Source organism: Orbilia oligospora, assembly GCF_000225545.1.
Source record: "Orbilia oligospora ATCC 24927 unplaced genomic scaffold scaffold00083, whole genome shotgun sequence".
Lineage (NCBI taxonomy): Eukaryota > Fungi > Ascomycota > Orbiliomycetes > Orbiliales > Orbiliaceae > Orbilia > Orbilia oligospora.
This window is the reverse complement of record NW_011645640.1, coordinates 756,893-776,409: the sequence shown is the minus strand read 5'-3', so window position 1 is coordinate 776,409 and position 19,517 is coordinate 756,893. Positions and strand designations below refer to the sequence as shown.

The window sequence follows — 19,517 nt, the reverse complement described above, 5'->3', positions numbered from 1 at the left end:
GTCGAAACTTAGGAGGATTTATCGGGAGAAATGACAAGACGCCGTCTATCTCGAGTTCTCTATCACAATCGTGAGAGATTCCCCTGGTTTTCCTTTGATAGAGACCCGAAACTCTACACTTTCATTTCTTCATATTCATTTTAATAACGAATCGACACCGCATTTGTATCCCTATCCTTACTTTCTGGATTACTAACGAACTGAATTATTTCCTGCTTTTCTAGCCTGTTTCTCCTCCTCTCCCTGTCCCCTTTGCCTACGATGGGGGTTTCGCACTAATCAGCTAACAGCCTTTTCTTTCTTCCTTTTTTCCCATAGAATTGCATTTTCACTACTACTTTCCCCTTCCCTTTGTGTTATTTTGTTATCATGGCGTTTCTCGAAGATATGTTTTTTTTTTCTTTCTCCCATTTTTGCATTCAGGCATGGATTTCATTTTTATGGTGGGTGGGAATAACTGGCATGGGATTCTGCATTTTTTAGGAAAGGCGGTCGGTTTGGTACGGAAGGCATTAGGGTTTATGTATTATAGACAATGGTAATGAACAGATACACAGCAGCTGACTGACTGTTACATTGTTGCTATTGTATCATCGATCAATGAATTATGGCATCGGTATTCCCAAATATCTCACTGTCCAGCATTTAATCTACGAGATGAAAACAATCCTAGATTAATATAATCATATGACACAATATAAAACCAATATCAAAAAAGTGCAGCTTCAAAATGTATAGCATCATGGTAAATTTACATAAAGATGTTAAAAAAGAAAAACAATATTACCCCCTCATCTCCGCCTCTATAACTCCCAAAGTCTCCTTCCCAAACACTCCATCCTCCACAGCACCCTTCACAATCTTCCACACCGCTTCCCTACCCACACCGCTCCTAACCACCGCCTTCAACGGTTCCCAATCCCCCTCATGTTCCAACTTTATAACCGCCTCTTTAACCCTAGCCTCCTCCACAAATTCCTTAATCTTAACCCCATCCACCGCTCCGATCAAACTACTCCCCGCACTAGCCACAACACCTCTATAATACACCCCCGCATTCTTCAATAACACTTCTTTCCCCTTCATAGCGGCTTCTATGGGGATTTTACTCCTCAATAATTCTAGATTTCCACGGGCGAGGTATATACCCGGTTTTTCCTTCTCCGGGGCAAGTTTTGTAGCTGAGGAGAGGGAAGGGGGGGATATTGTTGATAAGAGTTTCCAGGATTTTGAAGGGTTTGTGGGGAGGATGGTGGTGGAGAGGGTGGTGTAGGCTGTTGAACGGTCGCAGAGGGCCATCCAGGAGGTTGTGAGGTCTATTATTCCTTTGTATTCTTCTAGTGGTTGTGGGGATAGTGAGGTTGTTGATGGGGGAGGTGGGGGGTAGAGTGTATATGGGTCAAAGGCGGATTTAACCTCATCTTCCCAGGTTTCTAGTGTACTTAATCCCAGATAGTATTTTGTTTCTGCCAATGCTGTTAGGAAATTCGTTCTGGAAAGTGTAGCTTCCATTTCCTTTTCTGAGATTTCGTTGGGTTCTAGTCCTAATCTCGAATACTCGTCGTCGTCGTTATCTCCTTCTTTTTCGTGTAACCCCGCCGCGATGGGGAGGATGTAGTTTTCGAGAATTGTGTTCGCGTGGATGGTTATTTGTTCTAAATACTCTTTTGAGAATATTTTGGTTGCTGTTGCGGGAGTTGAAAGGGTTAGGATGGAGGTTTGGACTTCTAGCATTGTTAGTGCTGTATCTAGGATCGAGAGTTTGGTGGTGGGTTCGAGGATTGAGGCCCATTGGGTGGTGTTATTCCCACCACTACCACCACCGCTATTCGACGATTGAGAACTTGCGGTTGAGTTTCTTCGTTCTTCAACTGATGGAAGTTTTACTCCGCCGTTTTCATCATCGTCATTGTCGTCTTCCTCGTCGCGGTTCATAACATCTCCTCCATCTTGAATACCACCAAACGACTGTGATTGTTCCAAAGTAGATTTATAATCCGCCTCTTGAACAACAAGACACTGCTGTAAAACGCTCCATGAGTTTTCAAACGCTTGTTTAGATGATAATAACCTTTCGATTTCTTTCGCAAGTGTTTCCTCCCCTCCTACCACCTCCCCTCCTTCTAAAGGACCATCTCCTTCCTCCGGTTTATTAGCATAGAATTCTCCAAGAGAGCTAAGCGTCTGTCCATAATTGAATAGAATATCAGAACTATTCTGCTCTAAATCGTTACATTCGTGGTGTGCCTCCGCTGCGGCGAGGAGACGAGCTTCTGGTGTCGAAGTTGTGGGGAAGAAGGTTGGGGAGAGAGGTAATTGAGTCAGAGTGTATAATAAACGGGCACTATTGTATTATTCGTATGTCAGCTGTGTATCACTCGAATAGAGTTACATACATTTTTTCTTTTCGGGAATCGCTTTATTATTTTTATTTTTATTTTTGTTTTTATTTTGCAAAAGGGAAAATGGTGACGACTAACCGGTTATAGCGGGCATCAAAGTTATTTGGATATCGGACCAGGGTACTTTCGTACGCAGTGATAGCTTGGACGAAGAACCGGCCAGCCTATACAAAAGTTAAAAACTGCTTGTCCATCAAAAATAGGTAACTATATTTTAAAAAAAAAAGGAGAGAAAAATATAGAAGGAAATACCTTAGCAACATCGCCGCTCCTCCACCTTTCACCACTTTCTTCAAGCTCAACGGCGACTATAATGTGTGGGTTTTTCGTGTTAGCAGTGATCCAATTGTATTCCTAGGTTTGTATACTCGCAATACGTACCTGCAAGGTACTCGTCTGCGGTTTCGGGCGCCTAGGAAGGGTGAATTATAAAAATATTAGCATCCCTAAAAGCTTCAGCTGGATCAATTGATATGAGGAGGATATACCTTCGGCGTCTTTTTCCGCCTGGTAGGCGGTGGATGTGGTCGTTTCGGCATTGTACTTGTTCAGAATCAAATGTAGCCTTGCTGCAGATGTATCTAAAAAGATTGAAAGGATTTGTTGCATTTTTATTTTTGGGTCCCAAAAAAGGATGCGGCTCGGCTCTAAGCGCGATTTCACACTACGCAACGATGAGTACAAACTAGCGGAGGGGACGGGAAGGAAGATATGATCGAAAATCCTCGATTCATTATTCATTAGTGTAATATAAAAACAATTATGCTTTTTCAACGGTAATTCAAACAGGGGAAGGTACAAGAACGCCCAAAAATGCAGGCTCCAATCAAAAATAGACAGAAGAACGAATATCACATCGCTCAGTAGGCGGTCGAACACTTCGGAGGCCTCTAAGCTTCATGAGATAGCAGCGTTTCGAACAAAGGGGCAGGTTCATCGATACTCAAACAAAAGGTCCAATTATATCAAGGGAGGTAGGCCCCGCCGGCTAGAACCAGGTTCTTCTTGGTAAACATGACAGTGTATATTGGGGTCCTCTTGGTGTGGTAGACGGCAAGATGATCATTTCTAAAAAATGGTGCACGGATAATCAGTTATTAGATCCATTCATCAACGATTCAAAAAGGGATAACTTACGTGGCGACAACTTCCTTCTTATCTTTTCGTCCCTTAGCACCATGAACCCCCATTCCAGCTGCACCGGTCCCGACGTCAACTTTGCCGGTTGGGTCACCAGGGATCCCACCAATGCCATTGATAACCATCTCAGCCCCGACGGTTCCATTAGCATTTGAGGCATTGTTACCTTTGTCCTCACCAACCGACCAGACACGGATCGTGTTGTCAGCCGCTCCGCTGACCAAAACTTGACCCTCAACAGCCCAAGAAAGACACCAGATGGGAAGTTTGGCATGCCCTCGCATAGTCTTGATCCTCTTACCCATACCAATATCCCAGATACTAATGGTGCCATCATCAGCACCCGAGGCCAAGTACTTCCCGTTGGGGGAAACCTGTTGACAACGGATTGGGGCGGTGTGGCCATTGAATAACCTGACGGAGCTACCCTGTTGCATATCCCACATTCTCAAAGTCTTGTCAGCGGAGCCGGTGACAACATAGGCGCTGTTAGGATGCCAGGCAACCTTGGTAACGCTATCGAGATGGCCGACTAGAAGACGAAGCGGGGCGATATGTTCAGTCGCCCAGATTCGACCAGTACGGTCCCAAGAAGCGGACGCGAAGTAGTGGTCGAAGGGACCGAATTTGACATCCCAGACAGGGTTCGCGTGGCCTTTGTATGCCACCAAAGCTGTGTGGGTAACCAGGCTCCACAAACGAATAGTCTTGTCAGCGGACGAAGAAAGGAGTAGTTTAGCATCACGGGAAAATGACATTCCATAGACGGGGCCGGAATGGCCAACATATCGTCTCGTAGTTGTAACGTTTTGGTTTTCAGATGGGTTCGATGACCACAACTTTTCCCCTTTGAGGGACCAGAGCTTGACATAGGACTCTGCATGGGAGGTCGCACAAAGAGTGGTGTCTTCCGAAAAGGCAATACGATGGATACCATCGTTCGTGTTGTGGAAAGTGTAGGTGAGGACACTGGGGAGGGCTCCAACTAAGGGAGGGCCCTCGCCACCTTGTTGGGTTTTGGCGTGTCCGGAGATGGTGGAGAGACAAAATTTATCTCGGTAATCCTTGACTGCCTTGATTTCGGCGTCAATATCTGTCTGCTTGTACGCAGGAAGAGGGATATCCTCCCGCATGGGAGTATCCTCGCTTTCCTCCCGTTTGATGTGTTGCTGAAAAGTCTCGAGCAAGCTTGGGCCCCCCATACCCCCCATCTCTTCCCGACGCTCCCTCTCTTTGGCATCTTCAGCAGCGAGCTCGAATTCGACGTCTTCGGCGAGATCTTTATCCATAGGCATCAAGCCAAGTTTGATGGCTGGAAGGTCCTTCTGGGGAGCAGAAGGGCCGTCCTTGCTGACGTGTCCCAAAATGCCCTCGTTGTCGCCGAGGATATCATCTTCGCCAACAAGCCCAAGGAAAGGCTGTTTGTCGACCTTGTAAAGCTGACAGTTAGTATTGAGGATGTTAATGATAACATCCCCAGCACCAGCGCTGGCTTGGTCGGTCAGATAGCCCATGAGCAAGCCGTGGGTGACAGTGGTCAGGGTTACATGGTATTTGTTTTCGGTGTACACCCTAGCTGTGTGGTTCTCCTCGACGTGAACGGGAGCGCAGATGGCCGCAAGCTGTGTGATATCATGGCCATGCTTGGTGCGAAACTCTTCGCTGTAGGCGTCAAAAAAACTCTTGGCCTCAGCGATGAGGTTCCCGCGAGTCAGACCAAGGTACAAGTGAACGAAGACGGGGAATGCAATGCGCTTTAGCTCAGTCTGTGATAGGAAAAATATATACGTATCGTTACCAACAATCCAATTCATCAATTCATGAACCAACCAACCAACCAACCAACAGTGGTGGGGTAGTTGACTGGCCCTAGAGAGTTACGTACCTTGTAAAGATCGAGAGAGTTATCGATCCAGGCGAGGAGACGAGCTAGAAGCACAATATGTCAGCTAAGTCGCGTCTTTCATAGATAGGTCAGAACATACAGTAAGTCTTATCGTAGAGGGGAAACTTTTCCTCCTTAGGACGGATAGGAGCGATAGAACCATCGACGGCAGCCATCTCCTGTCGCAGCATAGCCTCGGTTTTATTGTAACCTTTCTTATTAAGATATTCGATTACAATGTTGTTTAGATTTTGTGTAGGAGGCGCTTGAGAGGCTGAAGATTGAGAGGTGGAGTGTGCTGAGGTGGATGGAGTCTGAGGAGGACCATTGGCACCGGGAGCTGCAGAGGCAGCAGGACCTCCGGTCGATGACATATCCACTGATGTTTTCTTTCAAAGATCTGAAACGCGGGAGATGCGGGATACCGGGTGAAGATGCTTGACGGATAGATGCAGGAAGTTCGCGGCAGGGCCAAGGGTACGTAGTGGTGACCGTGAGATACTAAATAAGATGGATATACACGGAATGATGATGGTCTGGAAGGTTGAGAAGAATTGGAAAGAATATTAATTGGTTTCGGCCCCCATGTGTTGCGACGCTGTTCCTGTACGGTAGTCGTAGTAACCAGAGTGCGTTATCGTGAAGCTGGTGTCGCGGTGTCCACTAGAAGTTGCGTAGTACAACCACGAAGCGGTGATGGGGTGCGAGGTCGGTTGAGTTGAGTTAACCCGACGTTTGTTTGGATCAACAAATAAAATGGAATGCGACAAGAAACAGGCTGCAAGGGTCAGGCCCCTGCATCTGGATCGGGCTCTTAGACATAGCTATCAAGCTCAAGCTCAAGCTTAAGCTACATAACCTAGGCATTTGAGGTGACCGACTAGCTGACTAACAGACCCCGTATCTATATCTACTACTCTATACATAGTATGCATTTCTACCTCTGAGAAGAGGGGAACGAGGGGAAGACGTCACGGGACTTGTATATAGTAGTGTCTACAGCCAATCAGCCCGACCAGACGCCAAACGTGAGTTGAATTGGTCAAGTCATCTGCCCCGCGGCCCCGACTCTGTTACACAGTCATATGCACACCAAATCTCACTCATCGTATGTACTGAATCATGAAGGATATAAATATACTTAAATAACGTGAAAGAGGATCCGGTACTACTCATGGGAATCATCTCGAGAAACATAAGTGGTGTCGTCGAAAGAAGGTGGCTCGGAGAAATCAAAAACCTCGCGCGACGTGGCCCACTAACTCAGCCCTTGGTTACCTAGGTCCTAGGTAGGTAGTCTGCTGCATGCTGCATTATCGTACATGATGCTACTCTCCATCTAGAATCCCGATATAAAAGTGAGCATTTCATGTACTGTTCGGCTGCCAGCTGGTTGGCTGGTTGGCTGACTTCCATCCCCAACAAGGTCTCACCTCAAACCGTGTCAACTTCCGTCTGCCCATCCCCATTTCCACTTATATTATATAGATCCATCCCTTCCTTCCTTCTCCCCCCCACTCACTGATACCTGATTATAACCTCAGACTTCATACACCCCACGACTATTTCCTAGCTACCAGTTTGCTTATAGCGGCCTCTCCTCTCCCTCTCGCTTCTCCACTCCGGCCCTGGAGAAGGCTGATCTGCCTGCACATCAATAAAACAGACTGTTATACGGCCGACTACGTCATAGTTGTGATTTCACACACAGAGCACACACAGAGAGATGGCCTCTACGGAGTCCAACTCCAACGACATGGCTGTCGAAAGCGCCTCTAGCTCACCTCCACCGTCTTCTCCCATCTCCGAGAAAGACTCCTTTACATCTCCCACCCACTCTCGCTCCGGTTCCTTCGTCGGTTCCTCTAGAGATGAAGATTGGGAGGGTGCCGCCCAGGTTGATCGCCTGACCCTCTTCGACCTCCTCGACAACCTCGCCCTCCCAACTCTCGCCCTAAACCAGAGAATCGAAAAGTGGAATAGAACTCTTCATACCCAGAGCGAGACGTTTAAAAAACAGGGGAAATATGTTAAGGAAACCTACGACAAACAAAAGGAGAGAGTCCTTAAGAAGAAAGATGTCGAGCTTGACAAGTTGAGATCTCGTTATGGCAAAAACATCGACCAGTTGATGAAGCGATGGCAAGATCAAAAAGTTGTCACCATCAGAGAAAAGATATCGTTTGTCGTTGGTGTCTGTAATATCTTCATCAGCGGCTACCTCCTTGGTGGTTATCCGTACGTCCGAATCCCTTTTAGTCTGCTACTATGGAAGAAATGGTTATAACTGACAATACTTTTTGTTCGTTGTTAATAGAGGTATGATGCATTGGTGGTACACTCTCCAAATGGCGTATTTCATGCCTATCCGCTTCTATACCTACCATAAGCGTGGCTACCACTACTTCCTCGCCGATCTCTGCTACTTTGTCAACGTCCTCCTTCTCTTGTCGATATGGGTCTTCCCAAATTCCCGCCGTCTCTTCATCAGTGCCTACTGTCTTTCCTACGGCAACAACGCTTGGGCAATTGCCATGTGGAGGAATTCGATGGTTTTCCATTCCCTCGACAAAATCACCTCCCTCTTCATCCATCTCATGCCTCCCGTCGTCTTGCACTCAATCGTCCACCAAAATGCGATGCAAGGCAAGATGTTTGCACTCGAACGAATGAGACAGGAGGGCGGTTTCGGTCTCTTCGAGATGATCGGGTGGGCGTCGATACCGTACATCTTCTGGCAGGCTAGCTACCATTTCTTCATAACAGTACGCAAAGCGGACAAGATTGCTGCCGGAAGGCCAACTTCATTCACTTGGTTGCGAAGAAGTTACTCCAAGACCTGGATCGGGAAATTCGTGCTAAGTTTGCCGGAATCATTGCAGGAGTTTGCGTTCATGTCCATCCAATACTCCTATGCCGTTCTGACTATGCTGCCTGTGCCGTTGTGGTTCCATTCTAGAACCTTGAGTTGTGTTTTTGTGTCGGCGTTAGGACTGTGGAGTGTTTATAACGGTGCTACCTACTACAGTAAGTCTTTTTCCCATTGAAATCAACCCCCGGTGGTGTTCCAAGCTAACAGTTTTCAAGTCGACGTCTTTGGCAAGCGTTTTGAGAAGGAACTTCTCTCACTCAAGCGAGACATTGAGAGGTCGCAAAGATCATCCATGCCGCCTACCCCGGGGTCTGAGCTTTCGAGCAACCCATTAGGTGTACCGATCTCCCCAGAATTCCAGAACCCAACGAGCAATGCATCAACTCGAGACGAGATACAGGACTCTAGGGATGCTGGGTTGTCGACGTTAGAACAACTACCTCCTGCAGCCATCGATCCGGGTTTGAGGCATAGGAACACTGGTGGAATCATTCTTGACGGGGATGGAAAGTAACTCAACGGATCAGGGGCAGCAACAATATCTAGATTTCTTTTCTTGGAGCAATTGCATAATATTGGAGGGGTTCTTAATAGTCTCGGTTTTGCAAGTTTTGGAGTTTACCCATTCGCTCGTTTCTTTCCATGCTTTATTTCTGTCGGAGTCTGACAATTCGCTCGCTACGATGAGACGCCTTTTTCTTTACTAATTAACATATCCTTTTTTCTCTTTTCCTGCTTGGCCTTTTTTTTCTCTCTCAGTGGCGAAACATATGGACTTTTTCTACGTATTTTTATTCTTATTTTTGCATACTGCTCGATCATTTGAAAGGTGTGGTTTTGGAAGGGTTTGCATTTCAAATAACATTTTATATAAGCGGACGTGAAGGTTTGTGGAACACAAATTACTTAATCAAATGTGGTAGCTTTTTTTTGTCTCGGTGAGCGGGAAGACGGTTGTACGAAAGCTTGTACTTTTTTTGACATGAAGATCGATATCGATGGCATGTATGTAACTTTACAATTATTTAGCTAGCTAGCTCTATAGATCTAATAGATCTATCATTTAGTGATCAAATCTCTATTTTATTCTTATTTTATTTTCCGAATATATTTTCTGTGGGATCACGAGCATTCAAGCTACCCCGGTTGGAATTCACAAGCAAAAACTCAACGCCCGGATTATCCACCTGTATCATAAGCTACAATACCGGCAGGTACTCACTTCAAGTACTGTACCTACCAGGGCTACTATGCTGACAAAATTCTGGGCAGCAAAAGGTTAGGTCAGCAAGTGCAAGCCAACCAGTTTTTTCCCCCCTCCTCGTTTATGCTGCAGCTTGGGGGGGGAAACACTCGGGAATGATGGAAGAGGCTTTTTTTTTCCCCTTCCCTTTCCCTTTCCCTTTCGTATTCGCCTATCGGGAACCATGGATCAAGCTTTTTTAGGTGGCGCCCGGCGTGCTTCTTTTTCTTGTGTCTGTTTTTTTTTGTCACGAGGGTTTGTAATACATATATTTTAGTATTATATACTTTGGTATATACTATCGAGGGTGGTTTGAAGTGTTTGAATTCGGATATAACCTTAGATGATTACCTAGTTATGCTATGAAAACAGGCTTAGCGCTCTTGAGTTCCTTATTTTTCTTGATCGAACTGGATTGGATTATCGTCGGTGCGGGGTACAGATACTTATGTAAGTATGTATGGAGGGCATACACAGTGGCATGATCCAAAGCACACGGTCACAGAGTTCCTTTTTCAAGAGAGAGTTTGAATTGGATTGGTGCATGAATTTGTTCTACTGGATAGGTAGAGGTATACAGGGCATTTCCTAGTATCATGCTGGCTGGTGCATGGCAATCGACGATCAAAGAGCTCACGGTAATTGATTAATTTAATTTACCATCCTATTCTTTCCCCGTCTACACACCCTTATGAGGTATGTATGTGTACATGTATGAGTGAGTAGTTAGCGCGATTATTGATAGAATAATCATAATTTAAGGATATATTATATTAATAAGCGCTGTCTGCTGAGATGCTTGTGATTATTATATTTCTAGATGTCATCGACCGGCTATCAGGAATCTGCGTCCGTACATGTACAGACGTATGAAAGACAATCAACGGCATCTTCCATTTAAAAACTCCGAGAGCAAAAAACAGAGATCGAAAGAAAGAAAAAAAAGCACATGATAGAAAGAAGCAGAGGAGAGGAAAGGAGCCTTGCCAAGAGAGGATATGCAAGCGGGGTTTATCGGTTTTGGGGTTTCCCGCTTGATGCGGAAGCTGCATCCCACACCGACGGAGGAAAAAACTGTAAGTCAGTCAATACTTACAAGGGTCCCTCTTTCCCTTCGACTGCGCATTGCTTCAATTATTCTTCGCGAAAAATTGTCGAGTTTTTTTTTTTTCTTTCTTTCTTTTCGGTTCCCCACTTGAGGATGCATGGATGGGGGGGTTGAACCTCGGGAGGAAGGTGACAGTCTTTTTTTTTTCATCTTTTTTGCTCTTGAAGAGAAAAGAAAAGAAAAGAAAAGAAAAGCTTGATTGATTAACTATGATATAAGCAGAGGGAAATTGCGACTGGGATTTAATATTTGAACTATGGTGACACAATGCGTATTGTTTGGCAGCTGCCCAAGTTTTCCGAGTCGGATTCATGGCGATATTTTCATCAATCTGTTTGAGGTTTAGATACTTACTTAGTAAGTATCGTGAAATCTCATTTTGTTTTTCGCAGGGAGCTCTCAGGTTCCTTTAAGAAACAAAAAAACTGTTTAAGCTTACTAAACCAAGAGTGATATGATAGATAAAATAATAAAATAACGCTCCATGAAAAGATGGCGATGAATTTCTCTTTTTACATGGGGAAATTCCGGCCGGAAATTCTTTAAATTTATGCATTACAAGCAAAGACTTGCAAGGTCCACTTGCATTGCATGGCTCGCCTCTTTCTCGCTCTCCACTTGATCAGAAAGTACTTCTGAGAGTTTGCACGTGCACGTGCGTATATCGTTTATCATCGTGGGATTCTTATTTTATTTTATTTTCTCATGGTCGAAAAGAAAGGATTTGCCCTGTTTTTAAGTCATGGTCATGCATGGGAGGTAGTAACATTTGCATGGCCCCACGCCTTGCAAGCTTGCAAGATGGTGCGTGCGGTTGTCCGCTCCGGCTAATTACTTAGGCAGTCTTGGTGTTCTTTTTCGAACTCTCCCCGGTTCAGGTGCCGGCGTGTGTGTGTGTGTGTGTGAATGCGAATGAATGAATGAAGTCTATTTTATTATATTATATCTCCGAGGGTGGCAAGCGTGATGTGACAGAGTCGTAGTATATTTTGTTTTGGGGATAGTTAGACTATCATGTTTTGGTTCATGCGAGTTCCTTACTTTGCTGGGTTAGTTTGGGTTATAAATGCAGGAGACAACTATACTATACTATACTCGTATGGTAACGGTTTCGTAGTATGGTAGTATAGTAAATGATCGAGTAAGGGATAGAAGTTATAAGTATTTATAGAGGATGATGGTGATGATGATGCATCGGACATTCATGGGGAGATATCTCGAACCCTCTTGCGTGGACATTCTGCCTAGATGGTGATAGTGCATTCCTCACCACCTCATCATCCATCCGATCCCCTTCTTTATTTTTACTTTACTTCGTAAGGATCTGTATATATATAAAAGAATCAAAAGTGAAATTAAACTAAAGTGGAGTGGAGTGAAGTGTGGTGAGAATAAGATATTAATACCTTGTCTGGTCCGCCCCGGTTTCGAAAGGGAGGAGAATCCACTCTTCTGCATTTATTCTCCAGTCTACAACAGTACTTATATAAGCTACAAGTACTTATATAAGTACTCGAGGAAGTATTTACACTCTGAGACTACTCGATATCGTCTGTTAGAAATCATTATTTATTTATTATTATTATTATTATTATACATGTAAGTAATATTAATGTCGAACGGGAACATGGCATCCCTTGAAACAGCTGCACATCCGCATTTACCCATTCGCATTTACCTCTGCTTGTTCATGCACGGGAGCTTCTTCAGCCCAGCCCAGCCCAGCCAGCCCAGCCCAGCAGCTAAACTAATATCCATTGACTCGAATCCAATCCGATTGATGGATTGATTGATTGATTGATCGAATCGAATTGAATTGGATCACCATCAAAAAGTCGGGCCCGCTGTTAATCACGGCGTGCGGATGTTGACGAACCCGAAGCTGACGGGAGAACCGAACGAGATATCGCCGCCGTTGTATTCCCCTTTCTTCTTCTTCCTCTTCCTTTTCTTCTTCTTCTTCTTCTTCTCCTTCTCCACACCGTTCTTTTTTAAACATCAACAAGAACAAAGAAGTATACACAAAGTCCAAGTCTGAAGTCGTCAATTCTTGGTTTACCTTACCGTCATCCCGGCTCAACCATCGGATTATTGTATCGTACGGAGGCTTGTCCATGCTTGTCGTTCTTGTCGTTTTTTGCACCTGACCGAATAAGGCTGCTTGCTGCTACAAACACTCTTCTCATTTTTCTTTCCTTCTTTCCTTCTTTCCTTCTTTTCTTTTTTTCTTTTCTTTCCTTCGGAGAGAGGAAGTCTAACTTAACTTGCTTGCAACTTGCTGGGTTATTTTTTTCCTTCGTTTTTTTACTTAAAACTCATCTCACTTCTGACATACATACAATACATACTACTTCCTATTACTTCTTCTTCTACATGCTTCTTGCTTGTTCTTCTTCTTCTTCTTCTTCTGCTGCTGGTCTTAAACATCTTCCCACCCCCCCACTGTCCTTTCCTTTCCCTTTCCATTCCAATTCGCCGTCCGAACATCCAAGTGCCCCGATTTATGCACAATCTGCTACATGGTGGTGGGATTCACAGGACTGCTTGCTTTGACTGTTAGGCATTGGAGGGAGGAATTTCATACAGAGATCGAACGAACGAATATTAACCACCACCCGTTTAGCCACGAGGTTTCTTCACCACACACACCCTTCTCACACCACCCACACCACCGCCACGGAAATCCCACGCCTGCGAAAAAATAATTAACCATCCAACCACCCACCACGAGGACGGAGGCATATCACACGCACCCCTCCCTCCTCCACAATATATTGTTGTTTTGTTTTAAAGCCTACTGTTGGCTATGCCTCGCGGCTCGACGTCTTCAAACACGAAGCGGTCGAGCAATAACCAGAATTCTTCAGGAAACTCTCAAAATGGCGGTCTAGCTCCTCCGAAACGTCACCAAGCCCGTTCTAGAGCCTCCAGCAATGCTAATACAAACGTTCCCGGCAACCAATCCAACGGTTCTGCCTCGTCTACCGGTCAATCTCATGGTTCTGCGTCATTGGAGGATAGTGTCAACAACAACAATAACGGTAATAACAACGGGAAGCAATCGACTTTTCAGGAATCCTCATCTTCTGCTTCCGCTTCGAAGGGACAGCTCGGTGTTAATGGCGTAGGGATGGCGGCGAATATCTCTTCCGGGGACCCTTCGACTACTTCTTCGATGGCTCGTTTGCATTTGGATGGAGATGGCGGAATGAATGGGACTGTGACTCCTCAGAAGCGGATGATCGATCTCGACCAGTCCGGTACCAGTGTTTCCGGCGCAGACAGCCATTACAGGACAATTCTTCCCTCCTGGCCGTTGATAGATTCCCTCATGCTTCTCATCATCCTGCTACAACTGCCGACTACACTTCTCACCTTGGTTCACCTCCTATTTGCCTCCCTATCATTCGTCCCCCACAATCTCACCCTTCTCGGTCCGAACCCTTCTTCACCGACGATCAACTATGGCGCCATTTCAAACTATATTTTCCAGGGCCAGCAGGGTGGACCATCCGTGCTGACGATCATCATATCCGATATAATAATGGCTTTGGTCTCGATGCTGTTATGGCCCAGTGCTAGGATATTTCTTGTCGATCTTGCCCAGGCTGTCGTTGCTTTGTCCCTAGGTGCTGGTTCTACGGGTTCTGGTAATAGCGGGGCGATGAGGAATGCTGCCGTCTGTGCATCGGTTGTCGGTATATCACAGATACTACGGGAACGCTCTCAAATTGCACACCATCTTGGAATACCGGTTTCTCAAAATGCAGGAAATGAATTGAATACGCTTACGCCTTCATCAGCGTCCCCCGGTAGTATAAGAAGTGCACTGGCTGTTCACATCGTCGCCCAGGGTATTATGAAAGCTACTAGGAGATGGCTGACATTGAGGGACCCTGCCGAGTATGCTGCTTCTCACCCTACAACATCTTCTTCGTCGATTTCTGCGTCTTCAAATCCCTCATCATCATCGTCATCATCTGCAACATCGACGGCTAAAGGTGGTTCTGCATCTAGTGTTGTTTCAAATGCGCCGAAAGACCCCGAAGTTGGATGTCCGACTACCTCAACCGCCACCACGACTACGACTACCGTCAAAAAGAAGGGGAGGCTAGGAATTTGGGTTCGAGGACAACAACCATTGTGGGCGGCGCTTGCTAGTTCTATTGTTCATTTAAAAGAAGTTGAAAAGTTACATGCTGCGAATGCTAGTGATTCTAAAATTACATTATCGGATACGACTTATGGGTCCGACGAGCCGAAAGTTTGGATTACGAGGATAGGATCGAATGAGATTGAATTTGGGTCGAATTATCATCCGCCGAACACGCCGAATGACGAAGAAGGAGTTGATAAGAGGTTTCCGTTTATAGTTGAGTTGAATGGGATTAAATGGCCCCAGACGACGATTTCAATGGCGAGTGGGGGAAGAGGGGAGGATAGTACGATTAGTCGGACAAGGGATGAAGAAGAGTGGACTGCAGAGATTTCGGGACTCACGCCGACGACCGTGTATGACATTTCTTTCATTAGGAGAACTACTGGGGAAATTATATACTCGGCCAGCGTCGGCACGACGTCCAAGCAAGGTGAGAGATATCAATCAATCTTTTGCTCAGTAGCATTTTCCTTTTTTTCCCCTTTCTAACAAGACAATTGTAGCCGCAAATGTGGATGCACCGAAAGAACCAGTCCCCGCCAAACCCCAACGCCCCTTATCCCCCATTACTACTCTTCAGAACAGCTTAAACGCCTCGCGCAGCAATCTGGAGGAGCAAAAACGCCGGATCAAAGTTTCGAAGAAAGGGAATTCTCGACGAATAAGTGGCCTGCGTAGTGAGATCGACTCTCTAAAGTCTCGACTAGGGTCTGGAGACAAGGGAGACGAGCGTGCACGCCGTAGAGCACTATCTTTGAGAGACTCTGTCCGCCGTGCGGAGGAAGAGACGGAAAACATCCAAATGGAGTTACAGACCTTAAAGGAACTACCGGAGGACCAAGAAACGGAATGGGAAGATAAGAAGAAATCGTGGAAGGGTGAGAAGGAGAACTTGACTGTTTCTGAGAAGGATGCGATTGCCATGCGTGAGCAAGCCGACCGTCGACTTTTGGAGATTAAGAACGAGATCAATTCCGCTACTGCCAAGAGGGAAAAGGCTGCTCGAAGGGTTTCGAATTTGAGAGCTGACTTGGAGCGAGCAAAGACGGAGACGGCGGCCACCGCAGAGGAGCGAGAGAAGGCTAAGCAACGGGAGCAATTGAAACAGAGAAGGCAGGGGATTGAATTGGAGTTTTCTGCTTCGATTGCGAAGATGGAGCAAGGCATGATTAGTTTCCGACATAAATCTCGCGAAAACTATTCCAGCATCCGATCTTTGGAGGCCTCATTCTTGATGCAGCAGCAGCAGCAGCAGCAGCAGCAGCAGCAAGCAGCACATGTTCATCAAATGGCGATGGGAGGTCTTACGGCTACGGATATGGCATTCCCGCTTGCGGCGCAGTTGATTCAAAATATGTCGCCACGAGCCGGGTTTGGTCAACCCGCCTATAACAATAATCCATATGGTGCCTTCTATGGCAACCCTTCGCCGCACACCTCAGGCTCATTTAGCAGTATCAACCTCCAACCGCAGAATCCAATTGTGAGCCCGTTTCCTAGCGCTTACCCGGGGTACGACCGTGGTCGATCAACATCTATATTTTCTATGGATAGTGCTTTGACCAATCTATCTGACTATGATAATAACGCGCACGCTCGCAAGAAGAGTATTCCTGAAGGTGCTAGTTCCGGATCCTCTTCTGGCAGTGACAGTCATGAGGTCGATGGATATATCAATCATATTGCTACCTCCGGAGCTGGTGGTCCGTTCGATAACCAGGCGGTTGGGTACTTTGGGGTCCCAGCAGAATTGAATAAGTCATTTGCAGAGAAGCTGAAGAGCGGTGTGGCATTCCCACCGCTTCCGCCACCATCTACCGCAAATGCTACAACTGTTGTGAAACCGGAGGCGATTGCTCGGTGAAACAGTCTCAAAAAAAAAAGTGATTATCTTTCTCACGATGGTTGACGAGTTTTCTTCCCTTTCCCTCTTTTCCTCTTTCTAGTTTGTTCTTCAGATAGGTGTGAATATGTACGTGCGCGTTCGCCGGATGTAGTTCTATCTCAAAAAAGTGACAATGAAGGACTTTTAGGACGATAGTGTCTGGTAAATAGCAGCAAAGCAAATTCAATCCAAATACAAGAGTATACGATCTTGCCCTGCGACGAATCTGTAATAGTTGTGATTAGTGATACGTTGATATGTCGATATCCTGGTTGGTGTTCTCGAAGTAGTGAGCCGATTCGGAGTTTATTCCCGTCGGCTGGCGTTCATTAACTCGATCAGCCCAGACAAATTGAACTTTCTCCCCGTCCTCAATTGATACTTTCCACTATAAAACCAGTAAACCTCAAGATCGATAAGCTATAATAGTGGTGTACTGCACGTAACAGCTTAGGTGGCTTCAGAACCCCCCCAGCTGCCCAGCCGCATCTTTCTGAATCGCCTGCAGATGTCCTTTCCAGATTCCGGTCGCACCAACAGCCAACCAGGATTCAGCTGATTCAAGCTCGCAAACAGCACTGCCCGCCGCCCCGCCGGGTTATTTTCTCTTACATACCCCAGAATTAAACCATTCCCCTACACGTACATCAGCACCACCACTACCAAGAAAAAAAGAATAAGAAGTTGAAGCTACAGTGTCCTTGCAATTGGTCGCGTGTGTGTGCGTGTGCGTGCGTGCCGCTACCCCCCTCCCTAACAGAGTAACTATAGGTTACTTTTTTGCTTTCCCTTGCAGATAAAAGGAAAAAACGCCACTATCCATTGGCTTAATTACCATTTATGCTGTACGCTCAAAATGCCTGTCGTCTCTCCATCTCTCCGACCTCCTCCTCTTCTTCTCTCTCTTCCTTTTATTCCCTCTCGCATCTCGCAGCGTCGGCATCTTCGTCCTCTTGTATCTATCGAGCGCTGAGACGGGTGGGCGCTGTCAGACCTCTTAATTGTTACCATTATAGCTCCAAACAGCACCATCGACGCACGGAGATCTTTGTCCAACATTGGCGCCACGTTTCATTTACGAGTTACACTACTTTAAGCTCTTCTGCTTCTTCCCTTGCTTCTTCTTCTTCTTCTTCTACAGCGTTTAGAAGCCGAACCGGCAAGCAATTGTTGTCTACGAAATTGAAGAGACCGACAACGGTGGGACATCCGGTACGGATTGGGATAGCTAAGATGGCATCGAAGCATTCGCATGATCATGATCATGATCACGACCACGATCACGACCACGACCACGACCATGGACACGGGCATTCGCATTCACATGGACATTCGCATGGGTTATTTAGTCATCACCATCATCATAGTCCTGCCGATAATGTGTTCCTTACCAGCAAAAACAAGGCTGATGCCGGCGTTCGGATTACGAGGATAGGTAAATACATTTTTTCGCCCATAAAACAAGTCCCTTGGATAAAACTTAAGCTATAGAACTATACATTCTAATATAAATATTTTTATCGGTTGTAAATAGGTCTATTCGTCAACGTCATAATGGCCATCTCCAAGGGATTCGGAGGCTGGTACTTCCACTCCCAAGCACTGATAGCAGACGCAATGCACGCCCTCACAGATCTCGTCTCAGACTTCATGACATTAGCAACAGTCAGCTGGGCGCTCAAACCGCCCACCAAAATGTTCCCCAATGGGTTCGGAAAAGTCGAGAGTTTGGGGAGTTTGGGTGTTAGTAGTTTATTACTGTTCGGAGGGTTGGCTATGGGGTTGAATAGCGTGGAGGTGCTGTATACGCAGCTTACGGGGGAGAGTTTACCGACCTTTTTGCAAGGGTTGGGACATAGTCATAGTCATATTGGGATTGATCATGGGCATGATCATGGACATCATCATCACGGACACGACCATGGGCATGATCATGGAGCTGGACATGGGCATTCGCATGTGGAGATTGGACCGAATATTAATGCGGCTTGGTTGGCTGGTGGGAGTATTTTGGTCAAAGAATGGCTGTATCGTGCTAGTAAGTCTTTTTTTTTTCCACACATACATACTACATTGCCTCTCCTTTGAGAAAGAGGGAGGCGGGAGTGAAATAGAGAAACTAATGTGTATATTTTGACAGCCATGAAAATCGCCAAAGAACGAAAATCGTCAGTTCTAGCATCAAACGCCGTTCACCACCGTATCGATTCATTAACAGCAATGGTCGCCTTAATCTCCATTTCCCTAAGCAACATCCTCCAGGGAGCAAGTTGGCTCGACCCCGTCGGCGGATTATTAGTCTCCCTCATGGTCATCCGAGCCGGTTGGTCGAATTCCCGTGCCGCATTATTCGAACTGGCAGATATGGGTATCGATGACGAAATGTGTTACGAAATCAAAAAAGTTGCGGAAAATACGTTAAAAGCGGAAAGACTTGCTGGTGTTAAACCTGGTGTTGCTGGGAAGGTGAAGTCAGTAGGGGGTATTAAGAGTGGGCAGAATTTCTTGGTGGATATTACGGTTGCTTTGGAGGAGGCGACGGTTACGTTGGAGGATATGGCGAGGATTGAGGGGATGTTGAGGGAACAGGTTGGGGAAGGGGTTAGAGGGGTTAGGAAGGTTAGGGTTAAGTTTATTGAGGAAGGGAAGGAGGAGGTTAGTGAGTTTGTAGAGAGGGGGGAGGAGGATTTGGAGAGTGAGAGTGGGAGTGAAGCGGGGCATTCGCATGAGAATGGTGGGGAGTGTAAGCATGGGGAGAAGAAGAAGGAGAAGTAGAAGGGGAGGGTTTTGTATGATTATCATAGTAGGTACAGGTGCCTGGAT

At 46.0% G+C, this 19,517-nt stretch overlaps 5 protein-coding genes across 5 annotated transcripts; 3 read left to right on the top strand and 2 right to left on the bottom strand.

The window, feature by feature from the left end:
• Positions 1-783: 783 nt before the first annotated feature.
• AOL_s00083g219 (uncharacterized protein) lies at positions 784-2,941 on the bottom strand (the record flags this gene model as incomplete). The annotated part of the gene is made up of 5 exons (XM_011125398.1): positions 784-2,344; positions 2,481-2,566; positions 2,655-2,710; positions 2,784-2,814; positions 2,891-2,941. 5 exons carry the CDS (start codon positions 2,939-2,941, stop codon positions 784-786), a joined length of 1,785 nt encoding a protein of 594 aa, XP_011123700.1.
• Positions 2,942-3,367: 426 nt separating this feature from the next.
• AOL_s00083g218 (uncharacterized protein) lies at positions 3,368-5,801 on the bottom strand (the record flags this gene model as incomplete). The annotated part of the gene is made up of 4 exons (XM_011125397.1): positions 3,368-3,470; positions 3,540-5,308; positions 5,428-5,471; positions 5,528-5,801. The coding sequence occupies 4 exons, from the start codon at positions 5,799-5,801 to the stop codon at positions 3,368-3,370; spliced, it is 2,190 nt and encodes a 729-aa protein (XP_011123699.1).
• A 1,352-nt stretch (positions 5,802-7,153) lies between these two features.
• AOL_s00083g217 (uncharacterized protein) lies at positions 7,154-8,813 on the top strand (the record flags this gene model as incomplete). Its single annotated transcript, XM_011125396.1, has 3 exons — positions 7,154-7,665; positions 7,745-8,454; positions 8,515-8,813. The coding sequence occupies 3 exons, from the start codon at positions 7,154-7,156 to the stop codon at positions 8,811-8,813; spliced, it is 1,521 nt and encodes a 506-aa protein (XP_011123698.1).
• A 4,643-nt stretch (positions 8,814-13,456) lies between these two features.
• AOL_s00083g216 (uncharacterized protein) lies at positions 13,457-16,673 on the top strand (the record flags this gene model as incomplete). The annotated part of the gene is made up of 2 exons (XM_011125395.1): positions 13,457-15,239; positions 15,313-16,673. 2 exons carry the CDS (start codon positions 13,457-13,459, stop codon positions 16,671-16,673), a joined length of 3,144 nt encoding a protein of 1,047 aa, XP_011123697.1.
• Positions 16,674-17,927: 1,254 nt separating this feature from the next.
• On the top strand, positions 17,928-19,469 carry AOL_s00083g215 (uncharacterized protein; the record flags this gene model as incomplete). The annotated part of the gene is made up of 3 exons (XM_011125394.1): positions 17,928-18,129; positions 18,229-18,732; positions 18,835-19,469. 3 exons carry the CDS (start codon positions 17,928-17,930, stop codon positions 19,467-19,469), a joined length of 1,341 nt encoding a protein of 446 aa, XP_011123696.1.
• Between the last annotated feature and the right edge of the window lie 48 nt (positions 19,470-19,517).